This window comes from Quercus lobata, chromosome 11 (genome assembly GCF_001633185.2).
Source record: "Quercus lobata isolate SW786 chromosome 11, ValleyOak3.0 Primary Assembly, whole genome shotgun sequence".
NCBI lineage: Eukaryota > Viridiplantae > Streptophyta > Magnoliopsida > Fagales > Fagaceae > Quercus > Quercus lobata.
The window spans coordinates 2,818,070-2,837,417 of NC_044914.1; the positions used below are offsets into that span (position 1 = coordinate 2,818,070).

General features: G+C 32.3%; 1 protein-coding gene across 1 annotated transcript; it reads right to left on the reverse strand.

Annotated features, from left to right (window-relative positions):
* Nucleotides 1–13,498: 13,498 nt before the first annotated feature.
* Nucleotides 13,499–14,488, reverse strand: LOC115969049 (auxin-responsive protein SAUR76). The gene has a single exon (XM_031088608.1). It carries the CDS (start codon nt 14,397–14,399, stop codon nt 14,043–14,045), a length of 357 nt encoding a protein of 118 aa, XP_030944468.1. The 5' UTR covers nt 14,400–14,488; the 3' UTR covers nt 13,499–14,042.
* Between the last annotated feature and the right edge of the window lie 4,860 nt (nt 14,489–19,348).

The following is a 19,348-nucleotide window of genomic DNA, read 5'->3' on the forward strand; positions in this document are numbered from 1 at the left end:
TAAGGTAGGTTAAAAAAAATAAACCATGAAAAAAAGCTAGCTCAAAAGCCAATCACTAATACTATTGTTCGAAATTAAATAGTTAGCGTGCTTTTGCCTATGAATGAAGTTGCATTTTGTATCTTTGATTGGTCTCACGGCACTGTTCACGACCCAATTAAACATGTTAAATGTAAATTTTTAGGTAAATACTGAGTTTCACGGTACTATTCATAACTTAAAAATTATTTTGCTATAGTGTTTTCAGTAATAAATTTTCAGTTTTCAACAAAATAAACGATATTCAAACAGACCCTTATTTACTTCACCACTTTTATATATACCCTCCATTCATAAGAAACATATAATCAATTTTTTTATATAAATTAAAAACAATGATTATTACACACTACTTACACACTCAATGTAAATTGTGTAAATATTTTAAGAAAAACATGGATGCGTGGCTTTACAAAATACAAACATTATGTTTTTAGTGTACATCAAATAGTGTAAACCAACAATCGGTGTAAAATTAATACTAACCCATTCAAAATTTCACTAACAGAATTATCATAAACTTTTAACTACTATTCTACGATAAGAGATTAGCCTGACATTTGTATTTTGGGATGATCATATATAATTATATCATACATTTTGATCATCATCAGCTTCATTTCATGAAAGATTTTCTTAGGAATTAGGAGCTTGCAAAATCAGCAAAAAACCTCGGATGTGAAAGACTATGAGTTGTAAAGAAAAAATAACGGATCTATATATAAGTAATCCAGTCACGCAATGACAATCTACCGCATAGAGTAGTTGTAAAAAAAAGTACGGTAAGAGTGTAGTCGCGAAATAACTTGTTTGTGTGTTAATACATAGGATGAGAGTGGCGTGGGGAGTACGCGCAGACCGTGTTTCCCTACAACTGACGGTGTTTTGTGGTGTTGTGGGCATTTTGTAGCTAGGCCCACCCCCACACGGAATGCCAACCCGTAATCTACTAAATATGTTGTGGTCCGTCTATACTATTTTGCCTTCCATTCATCTGTATCTGTTTTTGTTTCTTTTGATGAGGAAGCCGAAGCACTAGTCTTTGTCTTTTGGCTCCGACACAAAACATGGGTCATTGTCATTTGTTCATCTTTTATGCGTCGTACGTTGATAGGTATATCATTAATTTGCATTCAATATCTTTCTTTTCTTTTTGATTTTGTTGTTTCTATACTTGTTGCTAAAATACATTGTCCATATCTAAAGTTTATCACTCTTTATCCACTAAAGATCCGGTTTGATTTGGAGGATGAAAAACTAAGGGAATAGAAAATGAAGAGGATGGAAAAAGAAAAAAGAAAAAAAAAGATAAGGAAATAGAAAATATTTAAATTTTCACTTATATGTATTTGGTTAGAGGTGGAAAATTGAGAGAGTGGAAAGTTTTTTTGTTTGATTGAAAATAAAAATGAGAGGATACAAAATGGTATTTGTGTGGATTTCAGTTAGCTCAACTAGTAAAGTTTTTTATAGTTGAATAAGAAATTTGAAGTTCAATCCTCGCCTACACCAAAAACCAATTGGTATCTTGGTTTGATGATAAAAAGCTACCATCAGGAACGAATACCATAGGTTAAAACTCTCTAAAAAATTGTATTTGTATAAATTTATTCTCATTATGTTATTATGTAAAAAAAAAAAAAATTATGGTTTACAAGGAAAAAAAAAAACATGATGGGGGGGGGAGAGAATTTCCCTTCTTAGGCTCATTCTATCTCCAATTTGGAGATAAAATTCTCTCTCTTCACAAAATCACTACCATTTTCTCTCCAATTCTCCCTCCCAAATCACTTCCTCCGATCAAGCACACTCATCTACTATTTTTTTTCATGTTTTCTCTTCTCCCCACAAACTACTCTACTTTTCTCCTCAATCAAACACACCCTTAATGTTTTTGGTCCCCGAAAATGTACGAGTTGAACTACAAAATTATTGGCGAGTATCTTGTTAATTAAAATTTAAAATAATGTGATATTCTATATATTATTAGATCCAATAAATAAAATCTTAATCATAGAATGCACGCTCTTTATTTTGAAATAAAATAAAGAGAATCCTATTCAAAGTAAAGTGCACTTAAAAGCAAGAGCCAAGTCGAAAAAATTTGTTTGGGTGGCCGAACTTTAGTATTAAACAATCAAGACAAGCTATATATTTATAAATCTGTTTTTTAATACTAAATAAGTTATAAATCATAAATGTATTATATAAAACTAACATTTTATATATTTTTAAAAGATCATATTTGAGAGAACTTCATATTTTTAAAAATTCTAATGAGCATACAAAAATTGTCTAATTTATTATACATAAAATAATAATTATTATATTAAAAAAAATAAGATAAATTTAACATTTTCCTTCGAAGTTATGCTCAATGAAAATCTTTGATATAATTTTTTTTTCAAGTATTACCTTTATGGTTAACAATATCTTTTTTCAATATTATAATTGTAATAAATTCCACAAAAAGCTCATCCTTCACACTATCACAATATTATGTTTAATACCTTTCATCTATTTAAAAAAAAAAAAAATTTATTTCGTATAGAAACTAGAAGAACGAACACAAGAAGAACCGACTTATCAATTAGATGATAAGATTTTTGTTTCCCTAAAATTGTTAATCCCTTACATAGCTTAGATATTGTTCATATATATATATATATATATATAAAATAAAATGTGGATATTTTGATACATTAAGTTTATAAGTTACAATTGAAATCTCAAATGAATGTTGTTGTAACTTAGCTCGGTTTGTTTTAAAGTGAAATATTTTTCGGAAAATGTTTTTTTCATTTTCAAGTATTTGTTTGTTGGAAAAATATAGTCAAACTTGTAAAATGTTTTACCTTTAAAAATTTGGTAAAATATTTTCCAAAAATACATAATGGGTTTCCCTCCCCCATGTGGTTGCTAGGTCACAAATTCGGTGCCTGAAGACACCGCTCCAGTGACTGGTGTCGTTGGTCTGGTGGCTGAAGACTCCGCTTTGGTGACTGGTGATGACGGTTCAATGGTCAATGACTACACTTTGCGACCAGTTCCAACATTCTTGTGTTCTAAGACTTCACTTCGATGATTTATACCGGCAGTTCGATAGTAGGAGACACCTCACTAGCGGTTTGATGGAAAGAGACACCACACTGGCAACTGGTGTTCGAAGACTCCACTTTGGTGACCAATGCCAAAGGTTCGAAAATAGAAGACGTCATTTTGTCAACTGGTGTTGATGGTCTAGTCATCGGAGATACCACTCCAATAGTGACTGTCGGCCATTTTTGGTTGTTGGGGCCACCACTCTGACTACCGATTCTAGCAGTCTGATCACCAAATCTCCGACACTAGAGGCTTCAGTTTTGAGCCATCAATTTTGGTGATTTGCTTAAAAAAATTTACTTGCCATACTGAACATCTGAAAATATTTTACTAAAAATGTTTTACTTGTAAATCTTTTTACATGTAAAATACTTCACGTCTGAAAATATTTTAATTCAAAATAAATAAAGCATTAAAAAATCCTGAGAATAAAATATTTCAATTAAACAACATGTATTACACTCACTCTTAGAGCATCCACATTGGTGGAGCTATTTTTTTAGCTATTTAACACCACAAAAAAGCTACTTTATCTATTTTACCTTCTCACTTTACAAAACATCCAACATCAGTCGTTTTATTTTAGCTTTCAACACGATAAAATAATATATCTACTACACTAAACAATTCATTTATTTATTATTTTTTCCCTATTCTTCATTGTCTTCATCACTATCTTCAGGCATCACCTCCACCACCAATGTGAAACTCAGCATAAACCCAACAACCTCAAATCAGCTCAAACCCAGCACAAACTCAGCACACAAACACAAACCCAGCACAAACTTGGCGGAAACCCAGCACAAACACAAACACAAACACAAACTCAGCAGCGATGGGGCTTGGGTAATAGATCGGTGATGGGGCTTGGGGAGATGGGGTCTCGACGAGATAGGTCTGGGGAGATGGGGTCTAGGCAAGATTGGTTTGGGGAGATGGGTTTGTGGGTCGGCAAGATGGGTCACCGAGATGGTTGGCGAAGCAGAGATGAGAAACAAAGAAGAGGACAATGCAGAGAGAGGAGAAATGCAGAGTACAAACAAGGCAGAGAGAGGAGAAACAAAGCAAAGAGGAGAAATGGAGAAAAAGAAAGTAAAGAGAAAAAATATTTTCTTTTATTAAAAAGCAGTGTGAACACAACATTTATTTATTTATTTTTTTACATATGAGCTACAGTGCACAGCCAAAAGTAGCTCTGCACTGTAGCTATAGAGCCAAAAAATATGGCTTTAGCTCCACCAATGTAGCCACATTCTGGTATTTGGTGGTGCTAAAAATAGTTATATAACTTTTTAGCACCACCAATACTAGTGCTCTTATAACTTCTATAGCACACATACTCTACCTAAATATATGTAGTCCCTTGTACAATATTTTACATTGTCTAGCACGTTGTCCCTTGTAGACCCCTCCTTCAGGTTTCTAAAAGCTCAACACTAACGGCTCTACCATTGAGAATTTGGGTGGAGCAAGTGCTGGTGCTCTCATTAGGGACTTTGCTGACTCTTGAATAGGAAGTTTCACTTAGACATGGCAAAATGGGTTAGAATTTTCTGACCTAACCCAATTTGAAAAATACTTGACCCGAACCCCATTTTTTTGACCCAAAGCAAAAATGAGTTGACTCGTGACCCAACCTGTGTTTTTTGTGGGTCAACCCGACCCGACTTGTGACCCGACTCGAAGCATTTTTTTAAAACTTTTTTTTTTGGGTAAAAAAAAAAGTAAAATTAAGACAATATTGGTTTAATTGTTTGTTGTGAACTTTAAGGAAACAATTGATACATTTACATAACTGCATGCAAATTAATTGAAAGATGAATGGTTGAGCATTCTGTAATGAGTAAAGATTTTTGGATATTAAATAGAAAAGCATATATCAAGATAATTTGGTTACAATAGAGTTAAAAATATAGATTTAAAATTGAAGACATGTGTGAGAAATATTCACAAGTGTGAAAATAGTGAAGTCAAAGTATCAAATTAGTATAAATAATAAATGCTTAGACCTATTTTTTAACAATTTATGTCCAAAATAAACGACTTTCCAAAATAAATTATAATATTTCTTAGAGTGTGTGTTGCTTAATAGTGATATGATATTCATAAAAGAGACCATATATAAATAAGTAAACAATCAAACTTTAATGTATATCTCAAATTGAAATAGAGTGCCAATCACAATTGATAATAGATTATAAAATTAATTTTCAAGATTGTAAATTTCTTATATGTTTTTATTATTTATCAAATGAGTTATCCAATAAGTCATTTGTAATTTTGTTTTATATTTTGGAATCTTGATATTGTGTAGAAATAAAATTTGTGTATTTGTTTTACTTATCTTTGTGTTATTTTGTTTTAGATAGTAATGTTAGGATTTGTATTATTATTTTCTTTATATATATATATATATATATAATTCATGTGAAAAATATGGGTCAACCCGACCCGACCCGAAACCCGATTGACCTGAACCCGTTTTGAACCTGCAACCTGATTGACCCAACCCGAACCAGACTTGACCCGCTTGTTTTGCCATGTCTAGTTTCACTAGAAGCATTGAAAATTCTATGGCAGTTTAATTATGAGGTTTAGAGACGACTTTGCTCTTGCAAAAACACTCAATATATGCAAGCTTTCCCATTAGAATAGATGCACAAGTTGTTGTCAATATTTTTACATCACATAGTTCTTTAATTGACGTTTCTCATCTATGTAGTATTTTAATTATTGATTGCAAGTCCATCCTCCAGCATTTTGAAGAAGCTCATATTAGTCACATTCATTGTGAAGAGAATCTTGCGCTGACCTTTTGGGCAAATTTGTATTGCATTGTCATTCTCATCCCTTTACTTTGTATCATATTTTATCTGATAGTGTGGGTATTGTTTACACTAAACTTTGTATCTCTTAAATTTCTTTTAATGTAGGTCTAAGCAAAAAAAAAAAAAAAAAAAAAAGTGTTATCTTTTCTTAGAACAATTAAATCTTAAACATTGAAAAACCTAATGTAGTGATGTAGCTAAATTTATCAAGCAATGCTAAAACCACATTTTATTGCACAATTTTTACCACAACTAGCCATGTGGCAAGTTGTGAGTGATAGTGGTGTGGACTCACCATTTTTTCTTAACCACTCACAAATTGCAACATAGCAAATAATGGAAAAAGTTGTGCAATAAGTTATGATCTTAGCATTTTTCAAACTGGAAAATATTAACAGATGCCCTAAAGGCATTTGTTAATTAACAATTTTTTTTAAAAAATTTTATGGAAAAAGAAAAAAGCAATTGACTTGTTTGATAGTTTTTTATATTGTCCATAAAAAAGTAATATCAAAACTTTCCTAAAATGATTTATTAACAAATGTTTAAATGATATTTGTTAAGAGTACACTTCCAAGTTTATCCATATTATAAATTGATATAGTATGAGTTTGGATAGTATTGAATGAAATTTTCAACTGCGTTTGACATTTTTTTGGTTTCATGGCATTGTTTATGAGACCACCAAATTCAGCAAAATGCACATATCCATGCATTTTTTGATCCCACAGTATTATTCACGTCTTTAAAAAATATTTTGCTACAATATTTTTAATTTTTAACAAATAAACGACATTCAAACTTACCTATATTATTATAAAATAATTAAAAACTTATAAATTTGACAAACGTGGCTGTGCCAAGGTGGGGTCCTTTGAGGAGCCAAAATCCGATTTCTCGACCCCTCCCCACGTGGGCTGGTCTTTTGGCCTCTGACTGACTGAGTTCACTGTTTACTATGTTAAATGACATGATTGCCCCCGAACGGACAAGCATATCACAGCAAACATGATTGCGGGAGCATCTTTTCATCAAAAGCCGCAAAAGACGGCCTCCAGCTTTGTCTTCTTCATTCCTGACAAGCAGGAGACTGCTAAGGGTATTTTCGTCTTTTCACCCCGCTCTTGATGTTCCGTGTGGTATGTTGTGCACCGTTCATTCTGTTTCTGTATGAGGAAGTTCAATTTTTTCCTCATTTTAATTTGGGTCCATCAAATTATTATTATCATTTTTTTTTCTAAAGCTCGAGTTCTTTCCAGATCGGCTATAACTACCAAGTTTCAATGTCCATGAAAGCAACCTTTTTTTCAAAGCTTTTATTCATTGTCTAATGAACTAATGAAGTCATCATGTTGTCATGCATTCTTGGACAATACTTGGGTAGTATCGGAGCAGTCTCACGGAACTACTTAAGTTTTTTCCGTCATCTTTTATGAACTAATGAAGTCATCATGTTGTCATGTATCCTTGGACAATACTTAGGTAGTATGGTAGTATCGGAACAGCCTCACGGAACTACCTAAGCTTTTTCCGTCATCTTTTACTAAGTTTCTAATTTTCCTGACTTAGTGCAGACTTTTTTTTTTTTTTTTTTTTTTTTTGCACTTTTTCGTTTCAATTCAAATCAGTAAGAGTTCATTTGAGAACAACTTATTTAGTTGAAATTGAAATTTTTTTGCTTAAAGTATTGTAAATAAAGGTAAAAACTAGTTGAAATAATATAATAGAACCATAAATAGTACAAAAAAGTACAATAAGACTCATGAATATTACCAAAAATAAACTAAATAGTAAAATAAACTGACTTTAAACTCTAATTCCAAACGCAACTTAAGATAGTCTCTTCAGTCATCATTACTTCTATTTTATAAGTAATCAAACTGTAAATAAACTTATTTATATCCTATTGTCAACTTATGCTTATTTTTTTGGGTCTATAATTATATTAATTTTGATCCATCCACCGAAAAGTCTTTAGTAAACTAATTGGTGGAGGAACATCTATTCCAAAATTTAGTACAAGCTAAATTAAGTGGGTGTTTTGAACTATTTGATTTTGTCTCAACAGCTAAATTATATTGCTAAATTAATATCCACAAATCGTATATAAAAAAAAAAAAAAAAAAAAAAAAAAAAGATGGCTAAGACATTGAATCTGTAAATCTGTATACTAATTTTTTTTCTAGCAATTTTTTACCTTCTAATCAATCTCATATATCTATATTGATTAAGACAGAAATATGGAATTATCATATGGTTAAATTAAAGAAGAAAAAAAAACCAAATCTTAATTTCTAAAATTTTAAGATCAATTATGGATAAACGGCCTGGGAAGAGACATGTTGTAAATTTCTCCATAATGATATATATTACAATGCACTAATACAGTAACACAACAGTCACCTTAGCTTTACTATTTCTTTTTTTTCCCGTGAATTTAAAGGGCACCATATCTAAGCTACGTGCTGTGATATATTGAGCTTGTCGGGTCAAAAAGAAAAAGGCATAGAGTCTAAAATCGTTAGGTATAACATCATAGGTCTTCACTTTTTAATTAAAAAAATAAAAAAAATTAGGTCTCCACTTTTGATTAGACAAAAATAAAAAGGAAGTGTATATATATATATATATATGAAGGTCATCCAAAAGGCCAAAGTCGTCCATTGGATGTTAAGTCATCCATAACATTTGATGAATGCATATGAATTTATTAATATAGTTCATATTGATGCAATATCATAGTAATAAATGACAATTATGAGATCAATCAACCAAAGATACGGACCAATGAACAGAAGACCGTTGGAAGCATTAATAGTCTTCCATTTACTATTCTTTAAGGCCTTTTCCCTTCCTCTTTCCCTTGTGTGCATTAAAAATATTTAGAGTCTGTTTGAGATTCATTTATTTTACTGAAATTAAAATTTTTTTACTGAAAGTACTGTAAATAAAGATAAAAGTTAATTGAAATAGTACAATGAAATTTATGAATAGTACCAAAAAGTACAATAGGGATCATAAATAATAACAAAAATAAGTTAAATAATAAAATAAGTTGGCAAAAAATAAACTACCTAAACGCATCCTTAATATTCTTAAAAAAAAAAAAAAGTTTTCCATTTACTACCGTACGTAGTTTCGTATATAATAAATGCAAATATTCATTATAGAGAATAAAGGAGGAGACTATAAAATCCAAGAGGAACGAAGGTAAAAAGGTATCCACTTTGATCTAAACACACTAGCCATGTTATTCTTTCTTATTGATCATATTAATTAAGTGAATCTTTTCACCTTTTTAACTTTGATCATCGAACGGCCTTTGGCCAACACCATACTGGTATTCTTTCCATTTGTCCATTCTCCAACTTTCTTTACAGTTTGATTATCAAAAGAAGTTCTATCGTCGTCTATTAGATAAACGAGACTAAAATTGAATGACCAATAAATAAATATATATATATCTCTCTCTCTCTCTCTCTCTCTCTCTCTCTCTTTTAGCCAATGACATCGAAACTATAGGTAACACTCACCTTTTATTATTATTTCATTATTTTTTTGGGGATAGACATCATTAAATTGAGTCATTCATCCAAAAATTTATAATTAATAAAGTCATAAATATTAAAAAATAAATAAAAGGTGGGCAGCCAAATTCGAAAACAGAAACTATATTTCATGCCAATCTTTAATTTGATGATTAGCAGCATGACTAACATTTCTGTTGTGAAAGCAAGCACAGCTTTATTCGTAGGGTGGCAATGGCAGCTTGAAAACGCGTTACAGGTACTAAAGCGTGTTTTGAACAAATTTCATGTCTTCCACTTTGCAATAATAAAGAGCTCTTTTATCTAACCAAACCAGCAAAGCAAATAGAATGGCCGTGTAAAGGTATATTTCAAAAGCATCTCCAACTACCTTATCATTTGCACACTAAGTGAAAAATATTAATATATATATATATATATATATATATATATATATTATAAGGCCAATATAAAAACCATAATCAACCTGGGGTTGTATTGTATATATGTTGCCTGAGTGCCTCCTTTAAAAGTTGTTGACTTCCTTGCTGTCTCAGAATATGGACCTTTTCTTCAACCACTCTTTGTTACTTGAAAAAAGTGACCATTTTTGTTTTGTTTTATACTTGTATGGCAGGTTGGTAATCACTAATCACCAATCCAATTACAACCAAGTCTAGCCAAGACAAGCAAGTTATTATTAGAATAATTATTAAATTCATACTTTCTTAACCGTTTAAATTCTCAGAAGAAGTAATATAGTCTCATGATATCAGACTTTATAGGTAAAAAAGAGTTTCTAAAAAATGCTTTTCTGATCTTGATTCTATTCCTGCCTCCATTCTCTATCCTATTTGGATTCCACTCAATATGCGGAACTTTACTCACACGTAAGATAAGGTTAATTTAGTGGTTAAAAAGTTTTTTAAACAAATGGTAATTTGTCATAGTATAATAGCTTATGGTGAGAGAATTTTTTCTTGGACATTATTTATTTCCGAACTAACCCGGAGGAATCTTCTACCATCCATTATATGACGGTTTATAAGGCAATCCATGTGTTAAAGCACATTATGCCTCATTAAATTATTTTAAAGAGTCATGTGACTCATTAATATCTCAGGTGACTAAAAGTACACATTTAGAAAAAAAAAAAAAATTGGTTACAACTCTATTCAATATTTTTCTTATTGATTGTGAATTTTAACAAATTCTATCATTAAATTACATTTTTATTTTTATATCTTCAACATTTGCAAAATTTTTAGAAGATCAAAGATCAACAACTATGTAATTAATCAAATGATTAAATTTTAAAATTTTGTAGTTTAAAATTATGCATTAAAAATAATTTGACATACTGAATAGTAAATAACATTTGATTAGCATGAAATTTGGTATTGGCGTTAATAACATAAAAAATATTTAATCTATCGGTTAGATTTCAAAATATGTAGTAAAGTTAAAATTTTTAGTGGGTGGGAGTCAGCCAAACTTTGTCCATAATTTTATAAATCGTTATATAGTTGGTTGCAAAAAATTTTCTCAAAACTAGTTTGAAAGTAAATCTATCATTCCTTTTCAAAATACCTTAGATATTTGACTAAGGGTTTATTTGGATACCGTTTATTACTGAAAACTGAAAACACTGTAATAAAATAATTTTTAAATGTGTAAATAATGTTGTGGGACTCAGTTTAAAAAAAAATTGCTGAAATTTGTACTTGCGGGTCCCGTAAACAGTACACGAGACCCATAGAAAAAATGCAAATGCGCGTCTGTTTCCTTTTCAGTGCAATCCAACCCATCCTAACTAACTATTTTGAATAATAATAGTTATTTTTAAGAAAACTATTTTGATTAATTAGATTGTTGACTTATGTATATAAACTCCCAAACTCTTTTAGAAAAAAAAAAAAAAAAACTCCAAACCCAAATGGTAAACCTGGGGTAAAGAAAGTGTGATACTATGGGTCTGTTTGAGATCCGCTTATTTTGTTGAAACTAAAAACTTTTACTTAAAGTACTATAAATATAAGGTAAAAGTTTGCTAAAATAGTACAGTGAGATCCATGAATAGTATTAAAAAGTGCAGTGGAGCCCATGAATAATAACAAAAATAAGTTGAATAGTCAAATAATATAATTTTTTGCCAAACACACACTACAACCCTTGTATGCGTGTGCGTGTACGTGTTGGGAGGGGGGGGGGGGGGGGGTGGTTAAAAAAAACTACAATATATAACACAACAAATATATTCTAGGATTTGTTGTCTGATATTTCGTAGAAAACGGCATACCTTATCTTGAATGACAGTATGGCTGATTTAACTAGTGATTTAATGAGGCAACTGTCTTATAAGCTAGACACAGTGGATCCATCAATTTCTATGGGGTACCAGAACATCTCATAAATCTCTCCATCTAGCTAGAAGGTTTATATTGCATTGTCAATTTTTGCACCAGTAAATTATGTTTTTCACCACACATGAGGAGGTGGCCTAGAGGGAGCAAGTCTTATTGTCATCCATCACACTTGTGTGAGTTTAGGACTCGTAGGTTTGAGTAAAGAAAAATCTCATTAATACTTAGGCGGTCCTACGCCATAACACAATATATGCGGAAACAATAAATGCATGTATAAGCCCTTTTTTTGGATTATATACGTATTTGTTCTCCAATCTCCCTTTTAATACATGAGCATTATGATGGAGTCAATTTTTCTAAGGGTGCGGGTGAGTGGTGGATTTACTTCACCATCATGATCACATACGTTATGCATACATGACACCATTGGCCCTGCTTTTTATCCCTTATCTCAAGGAAGTTAAATTTAATCTTTTTCCTAAAATGAAGTCCATCAAACGGTTTGATAATAACTTTTTTTTTTTAAGATATAAATTGATAATTACAATAGTGGGAGAATCTTTCCGTTTGAAATTTTAAAAAATGCTAGATAGTTAGTTAAGATATAAAACTTTTAACATTTATGTTGAAAATTCTAGGAAGTGTTAGATTGTTAGTTGAGCTATAAAGCTCCTGACATGAACACTAATTGACTTTTCCTCAATAACAAATGTACTTGATCACTTGGTGAAAGAGGCCTCTTAGCAATGTGGAGGACAAACATATACAAAGGTACTTATCGAACTGGGGTTTAATGACAAAATTTCGACATCAATGATTCAATTCTTATTAGAGGTGTTTGCAGTGCAGTGCGGTGTGATTTTGAACTATTTTTAGCATCGCACTTTGTGGTGCAGTTTAGCCAAAACCATAACTGCACTACACCTCAAATTTGTGGTTACATGTGCGGTGCGATGCGGTTTAGAATTTAGCTAAAACCATAACCGCAGTACCATATCTCATTTTTGCGATCATATGTGCGGCGAGGTATATAAAATGCGATTTGAACGGTTTGAAACCAATTGATTTTTAAAATTTTAGGTTTTTCTTGCCTAGCCTAGAACTAATTTTTCCATTTGGTTTGAGCAAAGTTTTTAACTATTGAGCTAGTTTTTCTTTATTTTGGGTTGGCTTTCCTAATCAACACTTGTTAGGGCCATTAAACTTTTTGGGGGGGGGGGGGGGAACTAGGGTTATTAAACTATTAATAATATAATTAATATTAAAAAAATAAATATATTAATATATAGAGAGGATGCGGTGTGGCGTGGTTATGCCATTTTACGGGTGGTTTTGGTGCGGTTTTTGCAGTTTATGCGATTTGTGCGGTTTGGTGAACACCTCTAATTCCTATGATCCTATCATGATCAATGTCTTCATCATTTGGACATATATATGGTTCCACATTACTAACATTCTTCTAGCAGTTCTTGCAGCAGGAAGATCAGGTATCTATTGTGAGGATAAGAAATTCCTCATGTTATTATTCTTCATATAAAATCAACAAACATGTGCACCATACTACATGGATAAAAAAGAAAGAAAGAAAAAAAGAAAAAAAAGAAAAAAAGGAAACTTAATGAATGAAGGAAAAGGCTAACAAGCAGCAATTCTCATCAATGAAAATATGTCTAATTATACAGAAATTTAGGAAATAATTAAACATTATGATATGAGTACAAATGAACAAAGAAAGGCAGTCGAGCCAAAAGAATAGCCGGGGTGAAAATGGTTTACTTAACTTAATCCTCACCGCCAGTAAGGTGTGATATTACTCATTGCCGTTACGTAGAGTGGAGTCGATAAGACCCCCTTTTTCATTAAGCAAAAACCAAAAAAAAAACCCTTAATCCTCACCGTTTCAATCACTCAAATGCTCAACATGCCCTTTCTTCTCTATCTTTCATTTGTCTCTACATCGCTAATTAAGCTTCAAATTAAAGAATGTACAAATTTATAGCGTGTGGACGAGTTTAGAGAGAATCATCATCATCATCACCCATATATATATATATATATATATATATAACATATAAATATATAAAATTAAATCCCACACCCTCTTAGTTATTTGAAGTCACCGAGGCCCAGCTAAGAGTTACCATGCATTGCAGATAAAGAAACCAATATAGCAGCCTTGCTCAGCAGGCGTAGAACTCAACGAGCTCATCCAAAGACTCTGGCTGTGGATCAGCATTGTCAAGCATCCAAAGCAAGTGCTCGAACAAAACGACCTCACATGAGACATTGATTGTGTCGTCATCAGAGTCGCCGGACCTCTCCACTAGCTCTCTGAAGAGAGGGTGGTCAATGACATCGGAGGTGACAAGGTAGCGCCGCCTTGACTTGCCGACATAGACGGGGTGGAGGTCTCTGCTACAAGAGGAGTCATCGTCACAAGCAATGGAGCTCACGTTGTGACGGCTTTGTTTGTTGCTGAATGAGTTCCATTTCTTTAGAACTGACTTCAGCTTGGTCAGCTTGCCTCCTTTGGCCATTTTTTTTTGGCTTATGACAAATTATAAGCCTGAAAGACTTTGTCTTTGAGAAAGAGAAAGAAGGAGAGTGGGTTTTCTTCTAGGCTAAGGGGAGTTCAGAAAGAAAGAGGAAGGTTTCAATATAAAGGAAAAGTGATAGGGGTGAAATGGTAAACTCACTTTGCATTTCAGTTTTGTGACTATGGTCCAGTGTGGAGCTCATGGGCCTGGATGATGTAATGTAATTTGGAAGGAGATGATTTCTGGGGTGACGGCAAATATTTTACCATAGGCACGGTTGGTAAGTGATTTTGTTGTTGTTTTGTGGAGAAATGTGTAGGTTAAAAAATATATGAAAATATGTGTGTAATGTTATTTAAACACTGAAAATTGTTGTTTAAATAACAGTAATAAACACCCCTTAATTCTTAGATACTCTCAGAGTATGAAGAATTGTACTTTTTCTTAGGTATTCATTAAATTCATAGTGAGGTTCATCATAAATCTAAGAGGAGAGAGCAACATTTCTTCATGTTCCAGGAGCACCTAAGAATTTTCTGCCCATGACAATTTTATAAAAGATCTTAAATGACAAACTGTTAATGATAGATAATAATGTGTTGTTATACTCATGGGTACACTTCGGCCTAAATGATAACAATAGCTTATAACTTCTTTTTTTTTGAGAAACCAAAAAGGGTGGCTCACGTGTGATATCACAGCCGACCACACCCCACAGATACATCGCCTGTGAGTACCACCAGCACATAATGGTGCCCGCGACTTGGACTCCACCCATGCACTTTGTTTTTTTTTAGAAACCAAAGTCCAAAAACCTCACACCTATGGGGTATGAGGACTCGAACCCGTGCCTGGCACAGCCATCAAGAAGGGGGCAACCACTAAGCCACACTAGCTGGTGGTACAACAGCTTATAACTTAAGCGTGAATTACAAGCCATTATTCTTCAATCAAGTTGTTTGGTCGTAATCTATTGTAATTGGTAAACAATAAGCTCCAAATTGACCCATCATTGTTTTTTTTTAACATTCACTATCAATTACTTTAGAGTTTGAAAAAAATTATGATACACTTTCTCGTTACAAAAGTTCTATCCTACTTATTTACTCACCAGTGCCATCTTTTTCTTTTGGCTCGCATATTCTCCCATGGTCCTACGTCTGCCTTTTAAGATTGCATCGCATGCTCTTTTGAAACAGTGTTTTACTTTTGTGCTTTTCATTTTTGAACTAATTAAATAGTAGCAATTTTTACAATAAAATAGTAATAAAGCCATATGATAAGATTGAAGATAAAAAGGGGAAAAAAAAAATTTCACATTCTTTTGGAAAATATTTTTAAAATGTAAAGCATTTTGTATGTTTTCAAATTTACTTGAGAATGGATGGGCACTTTTTACTTACTTTTAGGTTTTAACATGTAGTAGGTAACAATGCCGAAGTCTTTTTGTCCACATTTGCTAGCTCTTCAAATATATTCACGTACCAACTGGAAAGCTGCTGCTTTCCATAACAGTGTGACCAAACTAATTTTATTCTACCTTGTCTTTTAATTTATTGAGAAAAACTGTCTAGTGAAAGCGATGGACATGTGCAAGAGCGTCGTCAAGGTCTTCAATCTGTTTGTTTTTTTCTGGTTAACGTGAAATTCTTAATTATTTTTTCTCGTAGAAGATTTCTAAAATGTAAAATAATATATTTACTATATAGGAAGAGAGGAATAGGATTCCCTGCTCTTTCTAGAATCTCTGGACCTGCCGATGGTAACTACCAGTATGAGAATTTATATATATAAGGAAGGCATACTTTAGATGCAAGCTAGCCACATTAATTAATTAATAATTTGCATCATAGTAAATCATTGAAACCCTTATAAAATCTTAGGTTGGTGTGTGGATCATTTAAAAAAACTATTTAAGATTTAAGAGCCTTTGACACTAATAAGGTGCCCAAAGTTTATGTTGCAGAGAAATTATATACTATTTGTTTAAATTATTTGGGAATAGTTTATTTAACTTTTTATTGAATTTTTTTTTGGCTGATGGTGTGTTAAAACATACTTATATTTTTGAAAAATTAAGAAAATAAAGTGTGACAAAAAAAGAAAAAAAAAAAGAGGTTTTAAAAAATTGAACATAAAAGCTAAAAATTTAGTTTATGATGGACGCATAGCATTGCACGGTAAAGGAAACTATGATAAATGTCTTAAAATGATTTTTTTTTTTTTTAAATCTTCATTCTTTAAATAAAAAATGAAATTCAATATTAGAACTTGGACACCGAACATAATCTTGTCATGATCTTATAAAAACTTAATTTCTAAATTTCTAATTGATAATTAATGTTTGTGTCAAATTAAAATAATGTGATTATACTAAATAAGCCAATCTCTTTGTCAGCGCGCGTTTGTTTTGCAGATAGAACGAAAATGAAAAACAAAAACGATTAATGACACTTTGAGAAGACAAAAATAATTAAATTAAAGAAAAGCATATATGTGTGAGATACAATGTATTCAAGATTCTTATGTACTTTCTAAAACAATATTTGTATTAGATATATAGCGATTTAGAGAGAGTTGAATGATGGTGATCAGGTTTTGTCAAAATCAATGAACAGAAGTTTATTTTGGATGGTACTGGAGTTTGATTCTCTTTTAGAAACACAAATCTTATAAATTGCTGGGTATCCAACCAAGAGAATATCAACATATATATAATTATAAAACAGACAACATGCATCACAATAAATGTTTCTCTATCTCTGTGATTGAGGGCCCAAAATGGTGCTTAGGAGCATGTGCTTAAGGAGTTCAGGCCAATATCGTTGAATGATTATCAGGGTTTAGGGCATGTGCTTAAGTTATAAAACTTTGAAACATTAATGTCAATCTTGTCAGGCAGCCGCTCAAATATTGCATGCGTCCAATTCTCAGTTTAATATAATTAATATCACAAACTCTATCAAGAAACTGAGCATAAAGTTTTTATTTAACATTCAATTTAATGGTTGATTGCTTTGTCTGTTGGCTATAATTAAAACAACATAATGGATGCATGTAATGATTCATAAGCATGCAATGAAGCAAGAGCCTCGATTTTCTCCAAGTTCTAATCATCAGATATATCTCTTGGGTTTTGTATGCAGTTCTTTTAAGTTGTGATCTAATCTCTATGTTCCACGCACATAGTATTTATTTATTTTTAGAAAGTTTTAACCTATAACGTCTGTTCCTGATGATAACTTTATCATCAGATCAATGCACTAATCAGTTTTTAAACCCCAACTCTCTTATTCAACTATTAATGACTTTATCTGTTAAGCTAACAAAACTCCACTGCTCGTGGTTGTGCTTACTAGACACACAAAATTCAGAGACTAATAAGAACCATAGTAGTAAAGAGAGTTGATAATCTGAGTGAGAGAGTCTTCTCTCTTTCCTTTTTTAATTTCAACCTTCATTAGGCGCATAGAGGGGGAGATTACACTGCTTTTGTTACTCACCAACCCATTTAACATTTATGAAAGTCACATATGAGTGATTAGTGAAGGCCATTAAGAAAGTGAGGTCAAATCAAGCTCGATCAGCCAACCGGATTGCCCAATATTCCACATAAAAGGAAAGAATACATCCCCCTTGTAACCCACCAATCCATAAAGTATTTATAATGTACTATTTATTTATTTATTTTTGTATATCCAAGTAGATTATAATACTAGTTTGATCCCATTTTGGTAGGAAAAAAATATTGTTTTAATTTCATTTTGGAAGTGGAATAGTTTGTACTTTGTATTATCTCTTCAGAAGTGATAGAAACAACTGCTACGCCACCACCTTTGCTTACTCTATCAACCACCAAAGCATTTTAACAACCCAATTTCTGACGAAATCTTTGTATACCTCTATTGTCCAACCGGGTTTCTATTAGAAAAACCATTTTGCGGGGAGTTACGCCTTACTACGGAGTGAAGCTCTTAAATTGGAGGAAATATTCAATTCTTTTAAAGGATCACCTCAGTAATGTCCAGTGGTTCTCCCATCTAATAATATAATACCATATGTCTAAATTAATAAAGTAGCGTCCTAATCAATAAAATAAATAAATAACCCTCATAGATGAGACCATCACCACCACTTACCCCAATGCTAACAAGTTCCCTGCACCACCAAAAAAAATAATAAAAATAAAAAACAATGCTAAACCACCATCCACCGTCCCCATATTTGGATCCATAGCAGCACAATGGTTGCCCGCCTCATCAAATGTGGACATTTGTTTTTCTAGCTTCAGATTTGTCCTCACTAGATTCGTGCCAGATCGATGAGAGTGAGAGAATGGTATCAAATGACTCAATTCTAAATAGTTGCTTTTGGCTAATTATTATATTTTATATATTTGGATAGTGTGATTTGGATTGTGAATAGGATCTGACTCAATTAATTTGTACAAATGACATTATATTATTGGGTGGAAGGATCATTGGACATTGTTGAGGTTGTCTTTCAAAAGAACCAAATAATATTTTCTTGAATTACATGTGAGTTTCGTGGCTCATGACCATTCTAACTTCAAGCGATCATTGTGCTCGGCAAGACTGCTCTGCCCTAGTGTTGAAACATTGGGAGTTGCCTTCATAAAACTCAGCCAACTTTATATTTCTAAGTATCGTAAATTCGTAATCATCTCCCTCTCCCAACAAGTCCACAGTACCCGGCCTTTTACTCAACATGACTAGTCCCTCCTCACTTGCCTACGATTGTGGCCCATTAATCATTGGGCCTACCTCAAATGTAGCTCATTGCTCATGTGACCCACTAATCCATTCCATTGCCGCTTACCTCTATCTATTATTCAAAAAATATCTATAAACGGCATGCCGTTTAGTACGGGGAAAAAGAAAGCAACAAAAACGCTTCCTTCCAAAACAAAATTGACCGTGAATCGAAGC